General features: G+C 34.6%; 1 protein-coding gene across 1 annotated transcript in view; it reads left to right on the plus strand.

Annotated features, from left to right (window-relative positions):
- Positions 1 to 21,814, plus strand: part of LOC103210321 (protein eyes shut homolog) — a gene marked incomplete at its 3' end in the record, with an annotated part of 1,289,761 nt that overhangs the window by 1,235,135 nt on the left and 32,812 nt on the right. Inside the window, 2 exon segments of the mRNA XM_007956242.1 lie at positions 4,440 to 4,564; positions 14,004 to 14,125. Of these exon segments, the coding sequence (XP_007954433.1) occupies positions 4,440 to 4,564; positions 14,004 to 14,125 (247 nt within the window).

Below are 21,814 nucleotides of genomic sequence, written 5' to 3' on the forward strand. Positions count from 1 at the left end.
ATTATCTTCTGTGTCTGTGTTAATTGGTTTCCCTTTTCTTTGTTGAAGAGGGTCTGTGCAATCCTTCTGCCTAGTCCGCCATCTTGCCCCGCCTCGAGTTTAGTTTTTAAGTTGTATTTTTATTTTCATTTTAAAAGGGTAGGGAGGATTGAGGGTTGGAATGGAATTGATTGTGTGACATAGAAATTCAGTTTTTGGATGGCTCTTATTCTTTCTCACTCCAGTTATATGATACCAGACATTATTATTTGTTTGTTTGTTTAACAAGTTGTCTACAGAATGTCCTTATTATGCACCTCATAATTTGATTTGATAATGGTCCAAGTTTGTAATTAGGTAGATTATGCCAATCTATCAGACATTCTATTAAAATTTTTAACATTAAGAAGTGATTAAATATGTATGGAACAAAATTGTCTATAAAATCCATATAAATATTTCAACTTCCCTATACACTCATATATTAGAGATTATTACAGTTCATCATAAAAATATTTTTTGTGGAATAAAGGTCATTAAGCTTTTGTATATTTTATGAGGAAGGCAAAATTTTCTACCATTCAAGCTAGGAATGTAAATGTCACATAAAATCCCATGAATAAAAGAGTAAAAGTTCAAGATTAGAAGTTTAGAATTAAAATCATAAGCTCTTTGCAAATAACATGATGAGTGTGTTCAAGTGCAAGATAAGCAAGGGGGTTCATTCTAGGAAAATAAGCTTGGTTTAACATACATAAATCAATCAATATAATTCAATTATATTAACTGATGATAAGAAATATATGTAATTGTAGAAATCATACTATTATATTATTATATCATATCATCATATGACCATACTATATATTCATATCATCACATTAACATATGAAAATGAAAAAACACATATGATCATATTAATAGATGCTGACTAGACGTTGAAAAAAAATTCAATGCATATTCATGATTAAAAAAAACTAGGAATAGGATATTTCTTTAACCTAACAAAGGCTACATATAAAAAACTTCAAGCTAGTAGACTTACTGAACACTATCATTCTAAGTTTGGAAACAAGTCAAAGAAGTTCTCTCTGGTCACTTCAATTTAACATCATACCAAAAGTACTAGCTAATATAATAAGACTAGGAGAAAAATCTATACAGATTGAACAGGGGGAAAAAAAAAGATCTATATTTATTCACAGATGCCATCACTGTCTTTGTAGAAAATCTTAAAGTTTCTAAAAACAAAATGTAATAAAACAAAGGAGAAAACCTAAAACAAAACAAAAAACATTCCTGAATCTAGTAAAGTAGTATAGAAGGTTGCAGAAAATAAGGCCAATATCCAAAAGTCAATTGATTTCCTATGTACCAGCAATGTACATTGGAATCTTGAAAATTAAAAAGTAACAACAAAATAAACACCATTTTCAATAGTACCTCTCCCTAAAGGAAATGAATCACTTAGGTATAAAAATATATACAAAAAATATATACAATTAGGTATACATTTGATACATATACGTGTGTGTATGCATATATGTATATATATGTGTGTGTGTATATATATACATATATATGCTTTATATGTGGAAAGTACAAAACTTTGATGAAGGAAATCAAAGATCTAAGTAAATGGTGAGAGAGAGAGTCCATTATCTTGGACAGGAAGACTCAATGTTGTTAAGATGTCAGTTTTATTATTATTATTTTTAATCTTAACTTGATATACAGATTCAAAGTAATACTACTCAAAAAAACATTTGGTGTGTGTGTGTGTGTGTGAGCATGGTAAAATTGATTCTAAAGTTTGTATTAAAAGACAAACCATAGAGAAATCAACAAAATTCTCAAAAGAGAAAAACAAAGTTATAGAACTCATATTATCTAACTTCAGGGTTATTTACAATCAAGAAAGGATGACTGTTGTTGTTAGATGACATCAAGTGAATTTTTGACACATAAATACCCCATATGCAGACACATTTATCATTAGAACATATAAAGGATCCCTAAGTTCCTACACAGATTTAGTGAACTGATTTTGGAAAAAGGTGCCAAAAGTATTAAGTGGAGATAGCATAGTCCTCTTAAAAAAGTGATTCTGGAACAATTGGGTATCCATATGACAGGAAAAAAGAAACAAAAAAAAGACCAGGTATAGACTTTACTGGTTTCCATCAAGTGGATTCCTGCTGATAGTGACTATAGGATAGAGTAGAACTGTCCCATAGGGCTTCCAAAGATGTAACTTTATGGAAATTGACTGGCACATCTTTCTCCTGAGAAGCAGCTCTTGGGTTTGCACTGCTGAAACTTAGGTTAGCAGCCAAGCACTTAACTACTGAGTCACCAGGGTACCTTGATGTAGACCTTACACCTTACATAAAAGTTCACTCAAGATAGGTTACAGACCTAATGTAAATGCAAAACTACAAAACATCTGGAAGACAACATAGGAGAAAATCCATGTAACCTTGTGTTTGATGATTACATAATATATGAGAGCAAAATAATCACAGTTAGAATTTATTAAACTTTAAAAAGTTTTTCTCTGTGAAAAACACTGTTAAGAGGATAAAAACATGCCATAACCTTGGAGAAAACATGTGCAAATCACACATCTGATAAAGTGTTTGTATCCAGATTATAAAAAGAAATCTTAAACTCATCAATAAAGAAACAAAAATCACAATTAAAAAATGGGCAAAAGATCAGAACAGACATCTCACCAGAGAAGATATACAGATAGTATAGACTCATATTAGAAGATACTTAATGGCATTTGTCACTGAAGAAAATGAAATTTAAATCAACATTGAAATACTGCTACACATCTATTACAATGCTTAAATCCCCAAAATAATCCATGTCAATTGTTAGCAAATGTGCAGAGCAATAAGAACTCTCATTGCTGGTTGAGAAACCATAAGGTCCTCATTGATTAATTTTCAGTATTCGATTGGCTGGCCTTTCTTCTGAGGCACCTTGGATGGATTCGAACTACCAACATTAGCAGTAGATCACATTAACCAGGTGTACCATCCAAGTGTTAAATACAGTATTTATCACACAGTACTGTGTTTGCTACTTGTTGGTTTTGCCTAGCATACTGGAGAATTTTTGAGGATGAACACAATGCATTACTTGTCTTTGTACTATTGTTGTTGTTGTTGTTATGTGCCACTGAGTCGGACCCGACTCATAGTGACCCCTCCTTGGGTTTCCATGGTAGTATTACTACAGAAGTAGATTGCCCAACCTCTCTTCTGAGGAGTGGCTAGTGGTTTTGAACCCCCAGCCTTCTAGTTAGCAGTTAAGTGCCTTAGGCATTATTCAGTAAAGTCTGCCATGTTACAGGCACTCAGTGAAGTATAACCACCTCTTGTGAACATTGTAAGCATCATATAGCACATTAATTAATCTTTGTAGGTCCTTCATCAGTTCTTGGACCATGGTGTGAGAACTTATATTTAGGTGATCTGCATAAAATTTCTCCTAAAAATAATGAGAAGATGAAGCCTTTGAGTTTGAGCCCTAAAACAGGCTCTACATGTTGTTGACTTTCTGAAAACACATTTACTTGAAAATGAATCCCAAGGTAAGAGGTGATAATATCATTAAACCAAGAATAATCTGAACCAGTATTTTGTTATATTGGCCTGTATATTGGTTTCAATTTATCTGCTAAATTTTATAATTAAAAAAAAAACTTTTTGTCATCTCATTGATTCCAACTCATAGTGACCCTATTGGACCCATGCCATAGGGTTCCCAAGGTTGTAAATCATTATGGAAGCAGTCTGTCACATCTTTCTCCCATGGAGTGGCTGATGGGTTTGAATAGCCAAACTTTGGGTTATCACCCAAGCACTTAACCACTGTATAACAGGGCATCTCAAGATGTGGCCAGTTTTGCAATAAAAGGGGGCATTAAGGAACCATTGTATTTATAATGAAATGTTTCTGGTGTTTTATTAGATTACCAAAATGTAATTATTTAAACAGTTTACTGATGGAATAGTAATCAACTTTAGTCAATAATCTCCATAGTACAGGCATAGATCACTTTAATAACACATATATACACACACACATACATATATAACTGACTCATATATTTAAAATAGACAGAAAATGGTTAAACCTACAGTTATTGCAATTATATGATGCCTCAGCCATTAGTATGAAATTAGGTTTTAATATTCATATTAAACTATTCTTAGTACTTGCCTGAATTGAGTGAATGAAGTTCATTTTTGTTTCTTATGTATTTATTTATGTCTGTGGCTGTTTTTAGATCTATTGGTCTCACTTTTATTAGAAATACTGGCTAGTATCAGCAATTAAATTATTTCTTATAATTGAACTATAATGAACAACTGCCTCTTGTACTAGAGTGTATTCTTAATTTAGCAAATATAAAATATAAATTAGTAGCATCCTTTGTTTCTTAGATTTCTTCCTGGATTTTCTGGTCAATTTTGTGAAGTTAATATAAATGAATGTTCTTCATCACCATGCCTACACAGTGGAAATTGTGAAGATCAAATCAATGGATATATTTGCAAATGTCAACAAGGTAAATATTGATATAAATTAATCAAACATACTATATAAATGCACTATATATATGTTATATTAAATATAATTAATATTTATGAGAATCCACCCCACCAATCAATTGTTGGCTATCAATCAAGTTCTAAGCAATTATTACTCTTAAAAATATTAAATTGATATTTTCTGATACCAGCTGCTTAGCCATCAGCAGCAAGTCCCAGGATTTGAACTATTTTTATATTTCACTACATGAATTTTAAAAATTTCTGTAAAGCTCAGATTCTTGATCTGTATCTATATCAGTGAGGACTAGCAAAAGATACAATCTTTATAAAGGTTAACTTTTATTAATATTGGCATTGTTATTACTTCTAACAATAGTCTGTGTGGCGCCAGTCAAGATGATTAAACTGATAGTGTTCAAGAATAATTGGTTATTACTAATCAGCCTTTTTGTTGTTGTTGTTATGTGCCGTCGAGTCGGTCCCGACTCATAGCGACCCCTCCTTGGGTTTCCGAGGCAGTATCACTACGGAAGTAGGATTGCCCAACCTTCCTTCCGAGGAGTGGCTGGTGGGTTTGAACCGCCAGCCGTCTGGTTAGCGGGCAAGTGTCTTAGCCACTATGCTACCAGAGCTCCTCGACGGCACATAACAACAACAACAACAACAATCAGCCTTTTTAGACATTTCTGCCTTTAGCCATATTCTCTTTAGCTTTTTACTGACCTAAACAAGTTGCTTCCAAGTTGCACCCTGCCTCTAGTTCTCTAATTTTTCAGATTTATTGCTTTATTACTACGTCTTCTCTCGCTCATCTTAAGCATTCAGTTGCATCCACCTGAAAGAGCTGTGGAATGCCTAATTTCCTTGAGCATCCATATCATCTCAAAAACCTGTGGACATTTCTGTTCAATCAAAAAGACCCCATCTATTTACATACTTCACAAAAGACTTCAGACAACTTGTGGATAGTTCAGTGTTCTGGCTTCTGGTTATTGGCCTCATGATGGAATAATAGCCAGGCAGACGTGTAGCACTGGGTGGGTCAGCTGCGAAGGAACTCTTTCAAGTGCTGATGAGCAAGGATGTCTCCTTGAGGACTAAGGTGTGCCTGACATGCTGTTGTTGTTGTAATGTGCCGTGGAGTCAGTCCGACTCATAGCGACCCCTCCTTGGGTTTCCAAGGCAGTGTCACTGCGGAAGTAGATTGCCCAACCTTCCTTCCGAGGAGTGTCTGGTGGGTTTGAACCGCCAGCCTTCTGGTTAGCAGTCAAGTGCCTTAGCCACTACGCTACTAGAGCTCCCAATCCTAGAAAATAGTTAAGAATAATAATTTAAAAAACATAAATAAATCAGATTTATTTATGATGTTATTACATACTTTATTATTGCTAGTTTAGTTTTATTTTTCATGTTAATATAAACCTTATCATTGTTATTATTCCAGGTTAAGATTCCACTTATTCTACATTCTCTAGAAAATGTGGAGAAATTTTGATGTAGTCCCAGTGTGCAAATGAAGCTCCCTGTTGTATGCTGTTCTCAGGTTCATAGTGAGAAGGAGCAGGCGGACAAAGATACTCACTTATGCTGTCAGGTGTTACATGGAATTTGTTAGTAATTTTGACTTAAGGCTTAAATTATTTGCAGCACAGTCACAGGAACAAAAAACAACTAACCAACCAAATAAAATCTTGAAAAATAGTGTGGATGCCTCTCCATATCTGGGCCCCTGAACCTGCTAATTATTTCTAGCCATGATTCTTATGGCCTTTCAGCATGCCAATTTGTCCTTTTTACAATAATTTAAGTAATAATCTTGCTTCAAGAGATTACCCATCATATCTTCCCTGTTTTCACTAATGACATTGTTGGTTTATTTGTTTCCCAAGTCCCTCACAACATGGTAACACGTACTCTTCTGGTGTTTTGATAAATGCATAGAGTTGTATAACAACTGCCACAGCCTGTCATGTAAGTGATGCCCCCAAATTTCGCTTGTGCTGCTTCGTTTTAGTCAAGCTTTTCCCTTGCCCCAACATGAATTTATTTTTATAGAGTTATATTTCTTTTTTAACCACTTTTGTCTTTGACAAATTCACCTGTTGTTGAGTTTTCCTTCCCCTTGTACTATGCATTTAGATTTTGAAGGCCAACTCTAGGAGGATTTTGGCATATATGTGTTTAGGAAATAATAATTTTAGTAACAGTAATCCTATTCCATAGACACTGTGCTGTTTTGTTGTGCACTAATGCAATTTCATAAATTTTTTTTTTTTAAGAAGCTACTGTTTTTATCCCATTTTATCAATAAGGAAATGGAGTCCCAGGCCATTGTTTATCCTCCTCATCGGAGATTAGTGCAGAAGGGATTCACATCCGAGGAGTCAGGCCTGGCACTTGTATTCTCTTTTGTGCCCCAAAGAAAATCCCTTTGCCAGAATCATCAAAGAGGGAAAGTGTAGGCTGTATATTAGCAATTTTCACCATTCAGAATTCTCCATGAAGGTTTTCAACCCACATATGCCTGATTTTCTCCTGAGAAACTTCAAAGAGCAAACACTTAAGAGAGGTTCATAGCAATTTGCCAAATGCTGTACAAAAAGATACGGTGGCTGATACATTTGTTTTATACAGTTTTATTCTCTTTCTCATCCCTTGAGGAAAACATCCTTAAATAATGTTGACAATTATTTCTTAAACTCTAGACTAAATTGTGCCTTGATCTTTATCTTAAATAGTTTCAGATGGAAACGTAAATTGACTAGTTTATTAGTTTCTTAGTGTTTCTGTAACGAAGTACCACAAATTGGATGGCTTATAAAAAACAGAAATTTATTGTCTCACAATCCTGGAGACTTGTGGGCGGTAAGGCTGTATGTGAACTTGGCTGGGTGCTGATTTTGAGCAGCAGAGCATCTGGATGGACTTACTCTCTGTGATGAGATTGTAATCACCTCCGTGGTGGAATCTGCTGTGAGCAGCTACATAGTTGCCTTCAGGGAGGGGTCAGCTTTCAATATATAAGGAGAAATTTTGAGACAAGTCTCTAGCTTTTTGGTTCATTTGGATCCTGTGGCCAAGTCTTTATCTCCAGTTCCTGGACTTGAACCAGTGGCCTGCTTGGGTTCATTAGCCTCAGCAGCCAGCAGCTGCATGAATTACAAAAAGCCTACAGCTCCAGTGGGCCAGGAATATGAGGCAGAGCTGTAGCCCAAGGTCAGAGGGCCTTCACTAGGCCCCTAGAGCTAGCACTCTGAATTTGGACTTCAATCCTCCTATTATAAAACAATAAATTCCTATTTGTTAAAGTCATCCACTTGTATTTCTGTTACAGCTGCATAGAGAACTAAGACAAGATTCAGTCTAAATTCAAGGTTTTGGCAAGGCTATGATCTTTCTCTCCAAGGCTCTAGGAGAAGATACCTCCTTGTCTTCTGGTAGTCTCAGGCAGTCCTTGGCTTGCAGTTGCAGCATATCTCTTTTTATATGGCATCTTCCCTCCTTGTCTCTCTGCGTCTATTCTCTTTTATAGGACACTATTTTGGTTACCTAGTGCCACTCCAACAGAAATACCACTGATGGATAGATGGTTTAAACAAACAGATTTTTGCACTTATAGTTTAGGAGGCTAGAAGTCTGAGTTCAAAGTGCCAGTTCTAGGGGCTGGGTGAAAGCCTTTCTACCTTGGGCTTCATTTCTGCCTCTTGCTCTTGGCCTATTGAAGCTGGAGGCTGCTTCTTCTTCTTTTTATAATTTTTATTTTTATTGGGATTTGGGTGAAAGTTTACAGAGTAAATTCATTTTCCATGTAGTAGTTCATACACATTTTTTTCATGATACTGACTACAATTCCCTACAATGTAACAGCTCTCTTTCCACTTCCTCACTGTGTTACCTCTTGCCTGTGTCATTCCCTCCCATGCACTCCCACTCCCAGAGCTATCTCCTTGTATAAACACTGCCTTTCTGTTCTCCCAGGATTGATTGCTCCAAAGAGTATATCTGCCTGATGTCAATGTTCACCCCATATGTAGAGGTTTCCCTTAACTCAGGCAGCTGTCAGCTGCTGAGGCTAACAAACCCAAGGTCAGCAAATAAAGTGGCACAGTCTCAAGATTACCAAACAACATGGCAGGTCACTAGGTCAAGTCTAGAGACAGTCACAAGATTGGCAGGAAACATGGCAGTCTGCTAAAGGAAGACTCGGCTGCATGCATGGTCCAAGCATGCCAAAAAGCTCCAGACACTTTCTCAATGCTCTTCGTATGTACTAGAAGCAGACCACATCCCCAAAGCAGCTACTCAGCTGCTCCAGTAGATTCCACCATGGAGTTCTTTAACAGACTCCTTATGAGGAATAACTACATCCAGCTGCCCAGCAACTCAAAAACAGGCCCAGCAAAGTTGACACACAACTTAACTACCACAAACCAATGAAATTAGATTGGGATCCACTCTATTTTTGTATGACCTCATGGTAATTAAACTAATAACATTTTAAAGATCTTATTTCCAAACAAGAGTACATTCACAAGTACCAGGGCTGGACTTTAATACAAATTTTGGGCACACAATTCAATTCCTGACTTTACATTGACTGAACATGGCAGATCATTGACGTTTTCTATTTCCATCAGTTGAAAATCTTCTTTAAGCGTACATCATGCTGTCAATGATTAGAACTATTTTATCTTCATCTAAAAAATACTATTTTAACCCTGATGTCTTCTCCATGGTACCATAATATTTGTGTTTTCTTCTTCTTCTTCTTTTTTTTAAATCCCTTCCCTTTTTCTTTTTAGTACAAGCAGAACTGCATGACTCTTGCAACATTCTGAACAGAGCACAGTTTGAAAAATTAAATACCTAGTTCCTCTACCAAACATATTAACAAAATGCAAGTGTAATTTAAACTGGATATAAGTATACTAGAAAACACTCAAAATATTATTTATTTTTTTGCTACCAAATCCTAGCAGATAACTCAGTCCTCACTGAGTGTTCAGCACATATTGAAAACTACAATCCAATTGTGATGCTGGCCACTGTTTTGTTGTCACTGACAGAGCTACCATCAGTATAAACAAAACCTTCATGTAAAGGCCCTTCTGTAAGCAGGTGAATCGTGTATCTCTGCCCCTTCCTCCAGGCAGGCAAGATGCAAGGCTTGGCAAGTGGCACATGTGGGATTTTATCCTCTCATCCTGAGGACCTTGTGCAAGGTAGAACTTGAACAGCATTCAGGACAGTCTTGATCATGAATTTCATTTTGTACATATGTAGTCAACTAAGGAATTTGCTGAGCTTATTTGCATGCAATATCCAAAGATATATTCCTATTTTTCCAAAAACACCAGCACATTTACTTTTGTTTTAGCCTACTTTCTCCTTTTATACTATGATATGAAATGTTTAACACCCAGTGTATGAAACCACAGCTATCTTCTTGTAAGCAAATTGAAAGTGAAGAACAATCTGTATTCCAATGTGAATGTTGCACTAAGATTTGTTCTCAGTTCCTGGGACCATCATTCTCCCCAGAGATTTTTATAACCAGAAGGGGTGCAATAGTGTTTATATGGGTGATAATATAAACTGAAGATACAGATTTGCTGTTAAAACAGCATTTATCATTTTGAAGCAGAAATGCTGCATTGTCCTTGGGGCAAGGAAACAGAATAACACAGATAATATCTACCACAGTGCTCACAATTACTAAATCAGGAATGGAACTATTGTACTTAGGACAGAAGAGACACAAAATGATCTTTCTTTTAAATCAAGACCCATAAAAAGTAAAATAATACTTGAAATCAAATATAAAAGAATCTATACTGTAATCTTTTGGTGAAGATTTAGATGTAAAAATCAATACTTGCACATATCCTAGAGTTAGACTAAGAAAATGATTTCAACTTATACTATCCAATTACTAGATGATATATTAGCTACTAAGAATTATTTCAGGTTAAGGATTAATTTTACTTTCTTTTTCTCAGGGAGATGCAAATCATATGTAGTTGAGAGGGAAAATTAAAAGAAAGTAAGGTATATAAATCTTTGAAATAGTAACTTGTTTTCATTAAGAAATTGATATTATTAAAATTGCTATGTTATAACATAGAATGCTAGTATTAACACTGGCCAGTATCAAGATTTTGCTTTGTTCATTGTTTGGAAAATTACTTCCATTTCATCTTATTTTCATTACCATGTGCCATCTAAAGACTTCTTATATATATTACATCCACATCATTTGGCATCATTTATTCCGTAGGCATTTATTTTTTTTCTATTATGTGACAAATAATATACTAGTAATATTAATTTAGTGCTATAATGATTTGATCATGCTTTCTGAATTACTAATGAGAACTTTTGATTTCTTGCTTTAAATTATCAATCAATATTTTCTGAATATCTTGTTATTTCATTAAATGGATATAAAAACTACATTGGAGCCAAAGAATAATATATTTTGCATTATTTCTACTGATGGATTTTTGTTTGTTTGTTTCCCATCTCACTCACTCACCCTCTGAATTTCCATTATGCTGCCTTATATCTCATGTTCTCATTTTTTTTTTTTAATCATCTCCTTGACAACACCAGCACAAGACATTTATCTTATGAATTTATTTATGACGGATATTATTGGCACTCATCATCCATTCTCATCTATGGTTACAGTACTATAGAAGCAAGAAAATTTAAAACCATACTTTTGATTCTCTCTTGAGTATGCGATTGTGAATATGTGGTGGACTCCCCTCATAATATAAACATGCATGGCATATGGAAGATCTGGCTGATGCCATTTCTGGTTGTCTAAGTAGTTTCATCTGCTAAAGAAGATTATGGCGATACTGCATTTTCTACAGCAGGCTTTCACTCTCTAGTCACTGGCTTCATGTGTATTAAAATGCAGAACCAGCAAGAGTAGCAAACAGGCTCTGCAATCCAGGGTTCAGCCACAACTGTCAATGATTTGAGAAGAGATAGCTGCTGCAACTGTGGTAGCATCTACCTAAGTCCTGGATAATGGGTTCTTGGTCTCAATAATCCTAATGATGACTTTTATGTTTTTCAACTTTTTGATCATGGCTGAGGGATCTTCTCCCAGTCATATCTGTAGTTCTTGGAGTTATGTCTATAGTACCTTCCTCAACAGTTTTTAACTAATTTCCTGTTAGTAAGGCCATTTGTTGCTTAACTGCCTGGAGTAATTTCTATTTCCTTTCTGGCACACATACAAATTTATTGGTTTACTGTTTTCCATCTTATGATTTAAAGCTTTGTAATGTTCTTCATAGTGTTATAGCAAGTGGAAAATTACATTATTGTTTTAATTATATAAAATATATTATGAAACATTTCATTCAATCCAAAGAATATAAGTTGTATTTTTATTATATAAGGAATAATTTGAGAGCTCTGGTAGTGTAGTGCCTAAGGCACTTCACTGATAGCCAGAAGACTGGCTGTTTAAACCCACCAGCCACTCCTCCAAAGGAAGGTTGGGAAATCTGCTTCTGTAGTGATACTGCCTTGGAAACCCAAGGAGGGCTCCCTATGAGTCGGGTCCGACTCGACGGCACATGAAAACAACAATGAATAATATAATGAACATTTGTATATCCATCATTTATTTCTAGAAATAGAATAATTCTAGTCTCCTCTATATCCTTCCTGAGTATTTTAGTGTTTCTTACCCTGTGAAAGCTATTCTAAATTTTCTCTTCAATATTTCCTTGGTGATCCTTAGAGTTTTATTATATATGCTTATCTAAATAATGTTATTAAGTACTGTTTGTGCTTGATTTGTATAAGGATAGCTATCAGAATACAAATATTGTATTTAATATGCTTTTATGCTCAACAATAAGTTCATGAGAATCAAATATGAGAATACTGATGTTATTGTTGTTATGTGCCATCGAGTCAGCCCCAACTCATAGCGACTCCTCCTTGGGTTTCTTAGGCAGTATCACTATGGAAGTAGATTGCCTCATCTTTCTTCCGAGGAGGGGCTGGTGGGTTCGAACCACTAGCCTTCTGGTTAGCAGTCAACTGCCTTAGCCACTACGCTACCAGAGCTCCCATGTGAATACTGACAGTAGTACCTTTTTATAAGCCCTTCAAAAAAACATTATTTTCTGTATCATCACCTTTTATAGGCTCCATAGTAGATACCCCTTCAGAATCAGCTCAGCAAATGAAAGAGCATTGTAAAGCAGAGAGAAGCATGGACAACTAGTTGGTAAAAATAACCTGTTTATGAATACTCTGCCGAGTCTTTTAAATTTCATGGGGCTCATCTTTTTCTCCTTATAACTCAATGTTACATTAAATAATTTCTAAGCTTCTCAAAATGCATAAATTTTCTTTTGTAATTTATTAGGGAAGAGAAATGAGCAATACAGTGATAGGTCGGGACCAGAAGACTGTCTTTCTTCAAACCAGAGTTTAGATAAAATTCTGTTGAATCATACATAGAAAAAACAAAGAATGGTTAAAAAGCTGCAATAATACTAGGTATTGTTAATCAGTGAATGGGGACAACTGACTCTAAATACTTATTGTCCCTATAGATAATGGTATATTTTTATTAATGCGATGTTGCAGTTGACATGCTCTTAAATATGTTTAAATCCATTATAAGTAGTTGTTTATGGAATAGAATCAATGATTTACAAAAATGTTCCCAAATATATACATACATATGACAAATCATAGCTGAGATATTAATTTGTAGAGAGCTAACAATTTTGGCAGTAGGTTGGTGATGAAAATGAAGACATGCTGATAAGATACAAACAAAACACATGAAACACACACACATAAACAATGTTATGCTGTGGAAAATTAGATCATAATGTTTAAGGAGAATTCTTATAATCAATGGTCAGCAAACATAAACATAGTATGTTATATGATATAGAACTACAACCTAAGAAATATTAATTATAAAGTACTACAAATATTACAAGAAAAACATGGATATCTACAAATCTATAGAGGTTGCTTTCCTTCTAATTTAAGATTGTTATTTCATTTCAATTATGAGTATATTTATTCCATTGTGCTCAATGTGTGTATTCCAAGATAAAATGTGGAAAGATATTTGCATGTGCAATGTAGAATGTCACTGTGGGTAAAAACCTAAACTTTCTTTTTACCTTACCAGATTTCATTTTCACTTAGCTGTGTGATATTAGAGAACATTATTTTTCTTTTCTGAATTTAATTTTCTTATCTGTTAAATACAGATAGTAATAGTTGCTACCTGATAGATAACTTATGAAGAGAAACTGATGTAATTTATATAAAACATTTAGCACAATTATAGTAAATAATCAGAGCCAAAAAATTAAGCTATTATTACTATTATTATGATCATTGTTCTCTTTTTATTACACAATAGAACAGCAACTTTATGATTTTGTTTAACAGGATGGTCAGGACTTCACTGTGAGGGAAAACTTGAGTGCCTTCCCAACTCATGTACTCATGGAATATACTTAGAAAAGGAACCTAGCTTTGGCTCAATCTGTTTATGTGTACCAAGATTGAAGGTAAAGATTGACGTTTGTGATTTATTTATTTTTTTCATTTTTAAAGAATACTTGATAATAATATGTCTATACACACACATATATTTAGTAATTAGTAAGGTCAATGAAGTTAATTTTCAGTCCTCCTCTCTTTCTCTGTCTTTACTACACTTTTGTTAGCGTTCTCCTTCCCTTTCTTGCCTGTATCTCACATGCAAATTTACCTACTCGTTTCATGGAGAATAATTCATATACATTGATCCAGACTCAGATGCAGGTGACTTAATGTATTGTCTTTTAATGTCTTAATGAATTTGGAAAGATGTTGCAGTGGAAGAATTACTTTATGTTGTGAGGGTCTGTCAGAACCTGTATCCAGTCCAAGGACATTGCATTACTTTTAGGGTTGAGCTCAGAGAACCATGTGTCCAAGGAGAATGAAACACCTTCCATAACAAATTTAAGCTGGTCTGAACTCCAGTAACATTAAAAGTAACTTCCTCTTGGTAGAAAGGTCTCTTTTAAAAGATAGCTTTTCACCATAATCCTTTAATAAACCTGACCACAACATATGAATATAGTAAGGGAATAGCAATTGGCAAGACTGGTCTGTCGTGAAATTTAAATGTATACTTATAAATATTATTGGTAGGTGGACAAGTCTTAATGTAGACTGAGACTAAATGATTGCAGAGAGGATACAGTCAGATGACACAGTGGAAAATAAAGGAACCAGACATCAGGGGAAGGTGAGGTCTGACCAGTGCCTAGGAAGCATGATCAAGTATGAATGGAGCTGGAGATACCTCAGAACTGGAAGATCAGAAAAGAAAAATTAGAAGCAGAAATCTCAGGATGTTGTTAAGGAATTGAGCAGAAAATTTATCAATAAACTGTCTTCAAAAAAAAGGAGTTGAAAAAGCAGTTGTCAAAAATCCTAGGGGAAAATTGCTTGCCCTTCTATTTATAAGAGCTATCAAAGGTCTCCCAGGTAGCTCCTCCAGTGAGAGCCCCTCCCCTCCCGGGCCTTTCACAGGGCTCATCCGTCTGAGAGAGATATGGATGAGCTAAAATAGGACTGTCATTGCACATTACTTGTGGATCTTCCAGTCCCAGATCTTCCCTTGGTGATCTCAGAAGAGGAATTTCAGGCGTTCTGACACCTGAGCATAGGAGGTAGTTGGTGCTGAGGAGTTACCTTAACGTGCCTTCAGATTACACCAGTAATGACTTCTTCAAAGTGCAAGTAGAAAGAGAAGAAGATTTAGAAATATCCTTTATTTAGTTATATTCTCCACCCAGGCAGCCTGATAGATGGAAAAATGTGCTCACTTAAGGAGCCCTGGAAACTGTACGTAGACCAGGAGACTGTCATTAGGACTGAACAGGGGATTCTATATGGTTTAAAATCAGGAAGGGAGTGTTTCAGGGTTGTACCCTTTTACCATATATATTCAATATTTATACTGAGCAAATAATCCATGAACTGGATTATATGAAGAAGAACGTGGTATCAAGATTGGAGGAAGGCTTATTAACAACCTGAGATACAAGGATGACACAACTTTGCTTGCTAAAAGTAAGGATGACTTGAAGTACTTACTGATGAAGATTGAAGACTAGAGTCTGCAGTATGGATTACATCTCATTAGATAAAAAAAAAAAAATCCTCACAACTGTACCATAACCAGCATCATGATAAACCAAAAACCAAACTCACTTTCGTTGAGTTGATTCAACTGATAGCAACGTCTCCTTGGGTTTCCAAGGCAGTATATCTCTACAGAAGGATAATGGAGGAAAGATTGAAGTTGGTAAAGACTTCATATTACTTTGTTCTACAATCAAAGCCAATGGAAGCAGCAGTCAAGACATCAAAAGATGTATTGCATTGGGCAAATCTGTTGCAAAAGACCTCTTTTAAATGCTGAAGGGCAAAGATATCTCCTTGAAGACTAAGATGGACCTAACCAAAGCCATGGATATTTTCAATCACCTCATATGTCAGTGAGAGCTCGTCAATGAATAAGGAAGACTGAAGAAGGATTGATGCTTTTCAGTTGTGGTGCTGGTGAAGAATGCTGAAAGTACTGTGGACTGCTAAAAGAACTAACAAATCTGTCTTGGAGGAAGTGCAGCTGGAATGCTCCTTGGAAGCGAAAATGGTCAGACTTTGTCTTACCTACTTTGGTCACATTGTCAGACATGTTGTGCTTGGTAAAGTGAAGGGTCAAGAATAGAGGGGAAGGCCCTCAACAACACGATTGGCATGGTGGCTGCAATGATGGGCTCAGGTATAGTAGGGATCATGAAGCTGGCACGGGACTGGACAGTATTTCATTCTGTTGTGCATGAGGTAGCTACGAGTCAGCTAGATGGCACAAGACAACAACAACAACAATAACAACAACAACAAAAGGAGCCCTGGTGGTACAGTGGTTAAGTGCTTGGCTAATAACTAAAAGGTCTGTGGTTTGAACCCACCAACAAAGATGTGGCAGTCTGCTTCTATAAAGATTTACAGCTTGGAAACCCTGTGGGGCAATTCTACTGTTTCGTACGTGGTTGTTATGAATCACTAAGGACTAGAGGGCTATGAGTCAGACTCAACTCAAGGGCAATGAATTTTGTTTTTGATTTGAGGAAGTCATTAAATAATTGAGAAAATAAATGTTCATTTTGCAGATGTTTTTATTAAACGCAAAGAATTCACTATCAAATATCCCTAAACTTCTTTTTAAATAGTTAATTTCTTGTCTTTTCCTGTGCATTTGAAATGTGAATCAAAGGTTGTATTCTTTTATTTAAAAAAAACAAAAACATCAAATCTGGAAATTAATACACAAGTATATGTTGAAAATGTAAGGAACTATTTTTTAAATAATTGATATTGTTTAATAAAATCACAAGTCTACTAAATTTCAAAAAAAAAAACCAAAAAACTCACTGGAGTCAAGTCAATTCAACTCATAGCAACCCCTACTTGGGTTTCTGAGGTGGTATCACTACAGAAGTAGATTGCCCAACCTTCCTTCTTAGGAGTGGCTGGTGGTTTTGAACCACCAGCCTTCTGGTTAGCAGTCACATGCCTTAGGTACTTCACCACCAGAGTTCCCACTAAATATAAGGAATACTATAAATGTAATATATCTATATTTTAGTAAGATATTTACTAAGTTAACTTCTACTAATTTAATGATCAATCTCTCAAGTCCTGAAAAACTAAAATAAAACTTAAAAACTTAATATAATAAGGGATAAGGTTTAGATAAAAACCTACAAAAAGAAAAGAAGAATATAACTTTTGTTAATGCACTACTTATGTTCTAAAAATGTAAAGATAAAGAAAATGTGAGTTATTTAAAAAAGAATTTAAACTTTAATGGCATACTTATCAATGTTACAGTAGCATGTGGGCATTTTAACTAGATATGTCTAGAGACATTCCTTTAAATATAGCAATTAAATTATTAATTAGAATAAAAAATATTTTGCTGATATTCAAATGCTTTTTTCTGAATTATAGAAATATTAGAATCAAATTAGATTTACTGAAATAAAATTATGGAATATCTTTTGAAAATAGGTATGAGAAATGGGTAAGAGTCATGAAAACATGTTTTGTGGATTCCATTTCTTCTTCATCGACCTTATACCCAAAGAAAATGAAATTAAAAAAAAAAATCACAATCATGGTGAAATGTCAGAATTCATTGACATTATAAGTTCTTTATAAAGAATGTCATTCCTAGAAAAACACAGAAGCTGAAAGAGTCTTAAAAAGAAAAGCCATTGGGGTTAGCAAACAAAGATATTGATTCTGATTAGGGCTAAAGATTTTAAATGTGCATGTTGAGTTCATGTGAACGTAAAAACAGTGTGGCTAACCTCAGAAAGGTTGAGCCACACTGCCAAGTTTATTATAAATTAAGTTAGTGGATGCTGATGTTTGACATTCTAGCACCAGAATGTATAGGAAGAAACAAACCATTGCTTAAATTATCACACTCTAATTCAATGATTTCCTTAAATCTCTGGCCATCCTGAGAGACAAGGATAATGCTGGTCATTGTAGGATTCCTAAGCCTTAAACACAATGCATTTGTGTTGCATTTGGTCGTCATTGTTGTGATTGTTTTAAGGACAAAAGGAGATCATCTTAAATGTTTTAATTAAGGAAGTATACATAAATTGTATATTAATCATTATATATTATTAGTTTTAACACGTATTATAAATTTTATATTGCTATATTTAATAAGGAAAACAGAATTTTTTTTCTTTTTAATCATGTAATTTAATGTGTGTTTTAAAACCTGATTTCTTTATTCTAGTTGGATGTCTTAGATATCTAGTCTGGATTGATTACTGGTGGTCCTCATGGAATTGTTTATAAGACTCTAATTTGACTGGTAGTCAGATTCTCCACTAATATTTATAATATAATGATTACAAATTTTCTTTGCACATATACTCTAATTATACAGTTGATACAGCACCACATACAATCTATGTTAAAATGTATTAAAATATTTCAAGCAATTAGAAATATGCTAGCATTGGGTTTCTGTTTATAACTTGAAACAACAATACTTAATACAAACCATTAAGTCCTACACCTAAATAATTTGTAGTAATTCTCTCCATTAAGTCTATTTATGGCACCCTAAATTTATCTCCTAAACTACAGAGAGATGCCACATTCCTTCCATATTTCTTTTTATTTAAGCTGTTTTAAAGGCTTTTACTAATTAGATTGTCATATAAAAGTGTTAATTCAGCTGCATGTTTATGAGATTAGAGAAGATTGATATTACTACCATTATACTTTGCTTGATAATGAAAAGTAACATGGAAAGTGAACATCCCCTACTGGTAGGGGAAAGAACACTGTTTTTAAAATATATATATTTCTGAGAATTAATTTTTTGTACATAATATTAAAGACCTGAACTCTTAGGTTTTCCTTAATGTTTAGAGCTGTGACACACTCTCACAAGATGATAATTAGCTTGGATTATTCTTTTTTAACAGATTAACTTGAAAAAAGTGAATCAAAGCAACATTAAAGTGCTTATATTATTCTATAATTCACATGTTCTGTACAAGAATTTTAGTGACAGAACACAATTTATTGGACATCCTAGACTTGCTAAAAATTTCAAGAAAATGATTTCCCTCTTTTTAATTTGATCAACACTGCTCATTTCTTCCTAAGTAAATTAACTCTACCAAACAAGATTGATCCATACATTAACTGATGGCTGGCAGTGGCTCATGCTTATTGCATTTTGTAAATGATAGCAATCAATTAAAATGGCTACTTGCATTCTTTAAATTAAAATATAGTTCTTTTTATAGTATACAGGCTGTATTTGTATTATTTATATATATATTAAAGAGAAGAAACTATTTTCTGGAAAAGGAAAAAGTAAAATGTACAATGAATTCTACAGCATCATTGTGTATTTGCAATATCTAGATTTTTTTTTAAGTGTCACTTTAATAATAGACCTCAAAAGGATAGCAAAAGGGACCATTGGACTTAATGTTTGTCTATGGTTCTGGTGTTTATTTTTTCATGACATAAATCATCAGTATTATTAAGAAATATTGATTAAACATTTACTGTCTTCAAGATGTCATCATTCACCCTACTAAATAATTAATTTAAAGTTTATTATCTCTATATGTTGTTGTTGTTGTTATGTGCTGTTGAGTCGGACCTGACTCATAGCGACCCCTCCTTGGGTTTCCGAGGCAGTATCACTACGGAAGTAGATTGCCCCATCTTCCTTCCAAGGAGTGGCTGGGGGGTTTGAACCACCAGCCTTCTGATTAGCAGTCAAGTACCTTAGGCACTATGCTATCAGAGCTCCCAAATAGGAAGTAAATAATGAAAGGTACGATTCTTCAGCTAACCAATAATAATTCCTTTGTTTTCAACAACAACAACAACAAACTGGTGTTTTCTTACTTTTGGTATTTATTAATATTTGAACTTAGGTTATTGAAAGTTTAGGTCAGTCAAAATACATTCTTTGGGCCCTTACCATAACAAAGTACTTGGAAAACTTCTAAAAGAAATACATGGACTCACACTATTCTCATATTCAAATTAGAGAAAAAGAGGATGGGTCAACACCCAGAGTTTAATGCATAAAATAGTCGTCAACAATGCTCCTCTTGAGGGTCAATTTGATATACTTCATAAGCATATATGGATCTTATGTTATGTGAGAGCATAATAGATGCTATATATGTTTGAGTATATATGTTATATACTCAAAATAACATAAAATTTAATTAAATGTGCTCACTTCCCACCCAAAGAGAGCTTTCAACTGAATGAAGAAGAAGAGTATGTGTGCAGTAATAATGAAGTCAGCAATGGGTTCAAAGTGCAGGAAACTGTATGCTAAAGGAAATGACATTAACCAAGATACCATTGGTGGCACTACGATTAAAATAATAATATAAATAATAAGGCAATCAGCAAGTCATGAATAAAGTAATCATTAGAAAAACACTCTCAAGGGACAAAGGATTATGGCTTCCTCCCAAGGGTTAGAAAGGTACCTGTAAAAGTGTGAGGATTTAATCTGTATCTCATATTGAAAACCACCCTTAGGAACTGCTCAGCACTGTTAACAAGGTTTCTAAATATACAATGACAATTTGGAAAAAAAAAAAAAAAATAGACTTACTATGCTTTTCAGGAACAGTTTCACCATAAACAATAGGGATGCATACTTTAAGCATTTCTAAGCAACACAGTAACTTTGTGCTTTGTAATCCAACAGATGTGAAGGTTTTCAGCAGGGAGAAAATGATGTAAATTGCAGTGGAATCTTGTATCAATGAAAAAGGGAAGTACTCTGTATTGACTAAGTATAATTTTCAATGTGGAAAATTAGTTTATATAATAGAAATATAGCACATCTATTATGCACAATTCAAATATCTTTGTTGTTAGGTGCCATCAAGTCATTTCCAACTCATAGCAACTTCATGCACATCAGAACGAAGCACTGCCCAGTCCTGAGCCAACCCCGTGTTCTTTGTTATACCTGAGTCCATTGTTGTAGCCACTGTGTTAATCCATCTCCTTTGAGGGTCTTCCCTTTTTCATTGTCCTTCCACTTCACCAAACATGATATTCTTCCCCAGGGAATGTTCTCTTTTGACAACATGACCAAAGCAGGTGAGAAGAAGTCTGGCCATTCTAACTTCCAAGGAGCATTCTGGCTATACCTCTTCCAGGACAGATTCATTAGTTCTTTTAGCAGTCCATGGTATTTTCATCATTCTTTGCCAACACCACAACTCAAAAGCATCAACTCTTCTCCGGTCTTCCTTTTTCATTGTCTAACTCTCACATACATATGAGGCAATTAAAAATACCATGGCCTGCGTCAAGCACACCTTAGTCTTAAAGGACATATCTTTGCTTTTCAGCATTTGAAAGAGGTCTTTTGCAGCAGATTTGCTCAATGGTATACAATGTCTGATATCAATCTTCACTGCTGCTTCCATTGGTGTTGATTGTAGAACCAAGAATTATGAAATTTTTGACAGCATCAATCTTCTCTCCATTTATCATGATGCTGCTTATTGGTCCCTTTGTGAGGATTTTTGTTTGCTTTATATTGAGGTGTAATCCATTCTGCAGGAGCTCTGGTAGCATAGTGGCTAAAGCACTTGACTGCT

The sequence above is a fragment of the Orycteropus afer genome, unplaced genomic scaffold (assembly GCF_000298275.1).
Source record: "Orycteropus afer afer isolate SDZICR_OR568_19922 unplaced genomic scaffold, OryAfe1.0 scaffold00588, whole genome shotgun sequence".
In the NCBI taxonomy this organism is placed as follows: Eukaryota; Metazoa; Chordata; class Mammalia; order Tubulidentata; family Orycteropodidae; genus Orycteropus; species Orycteropus afer.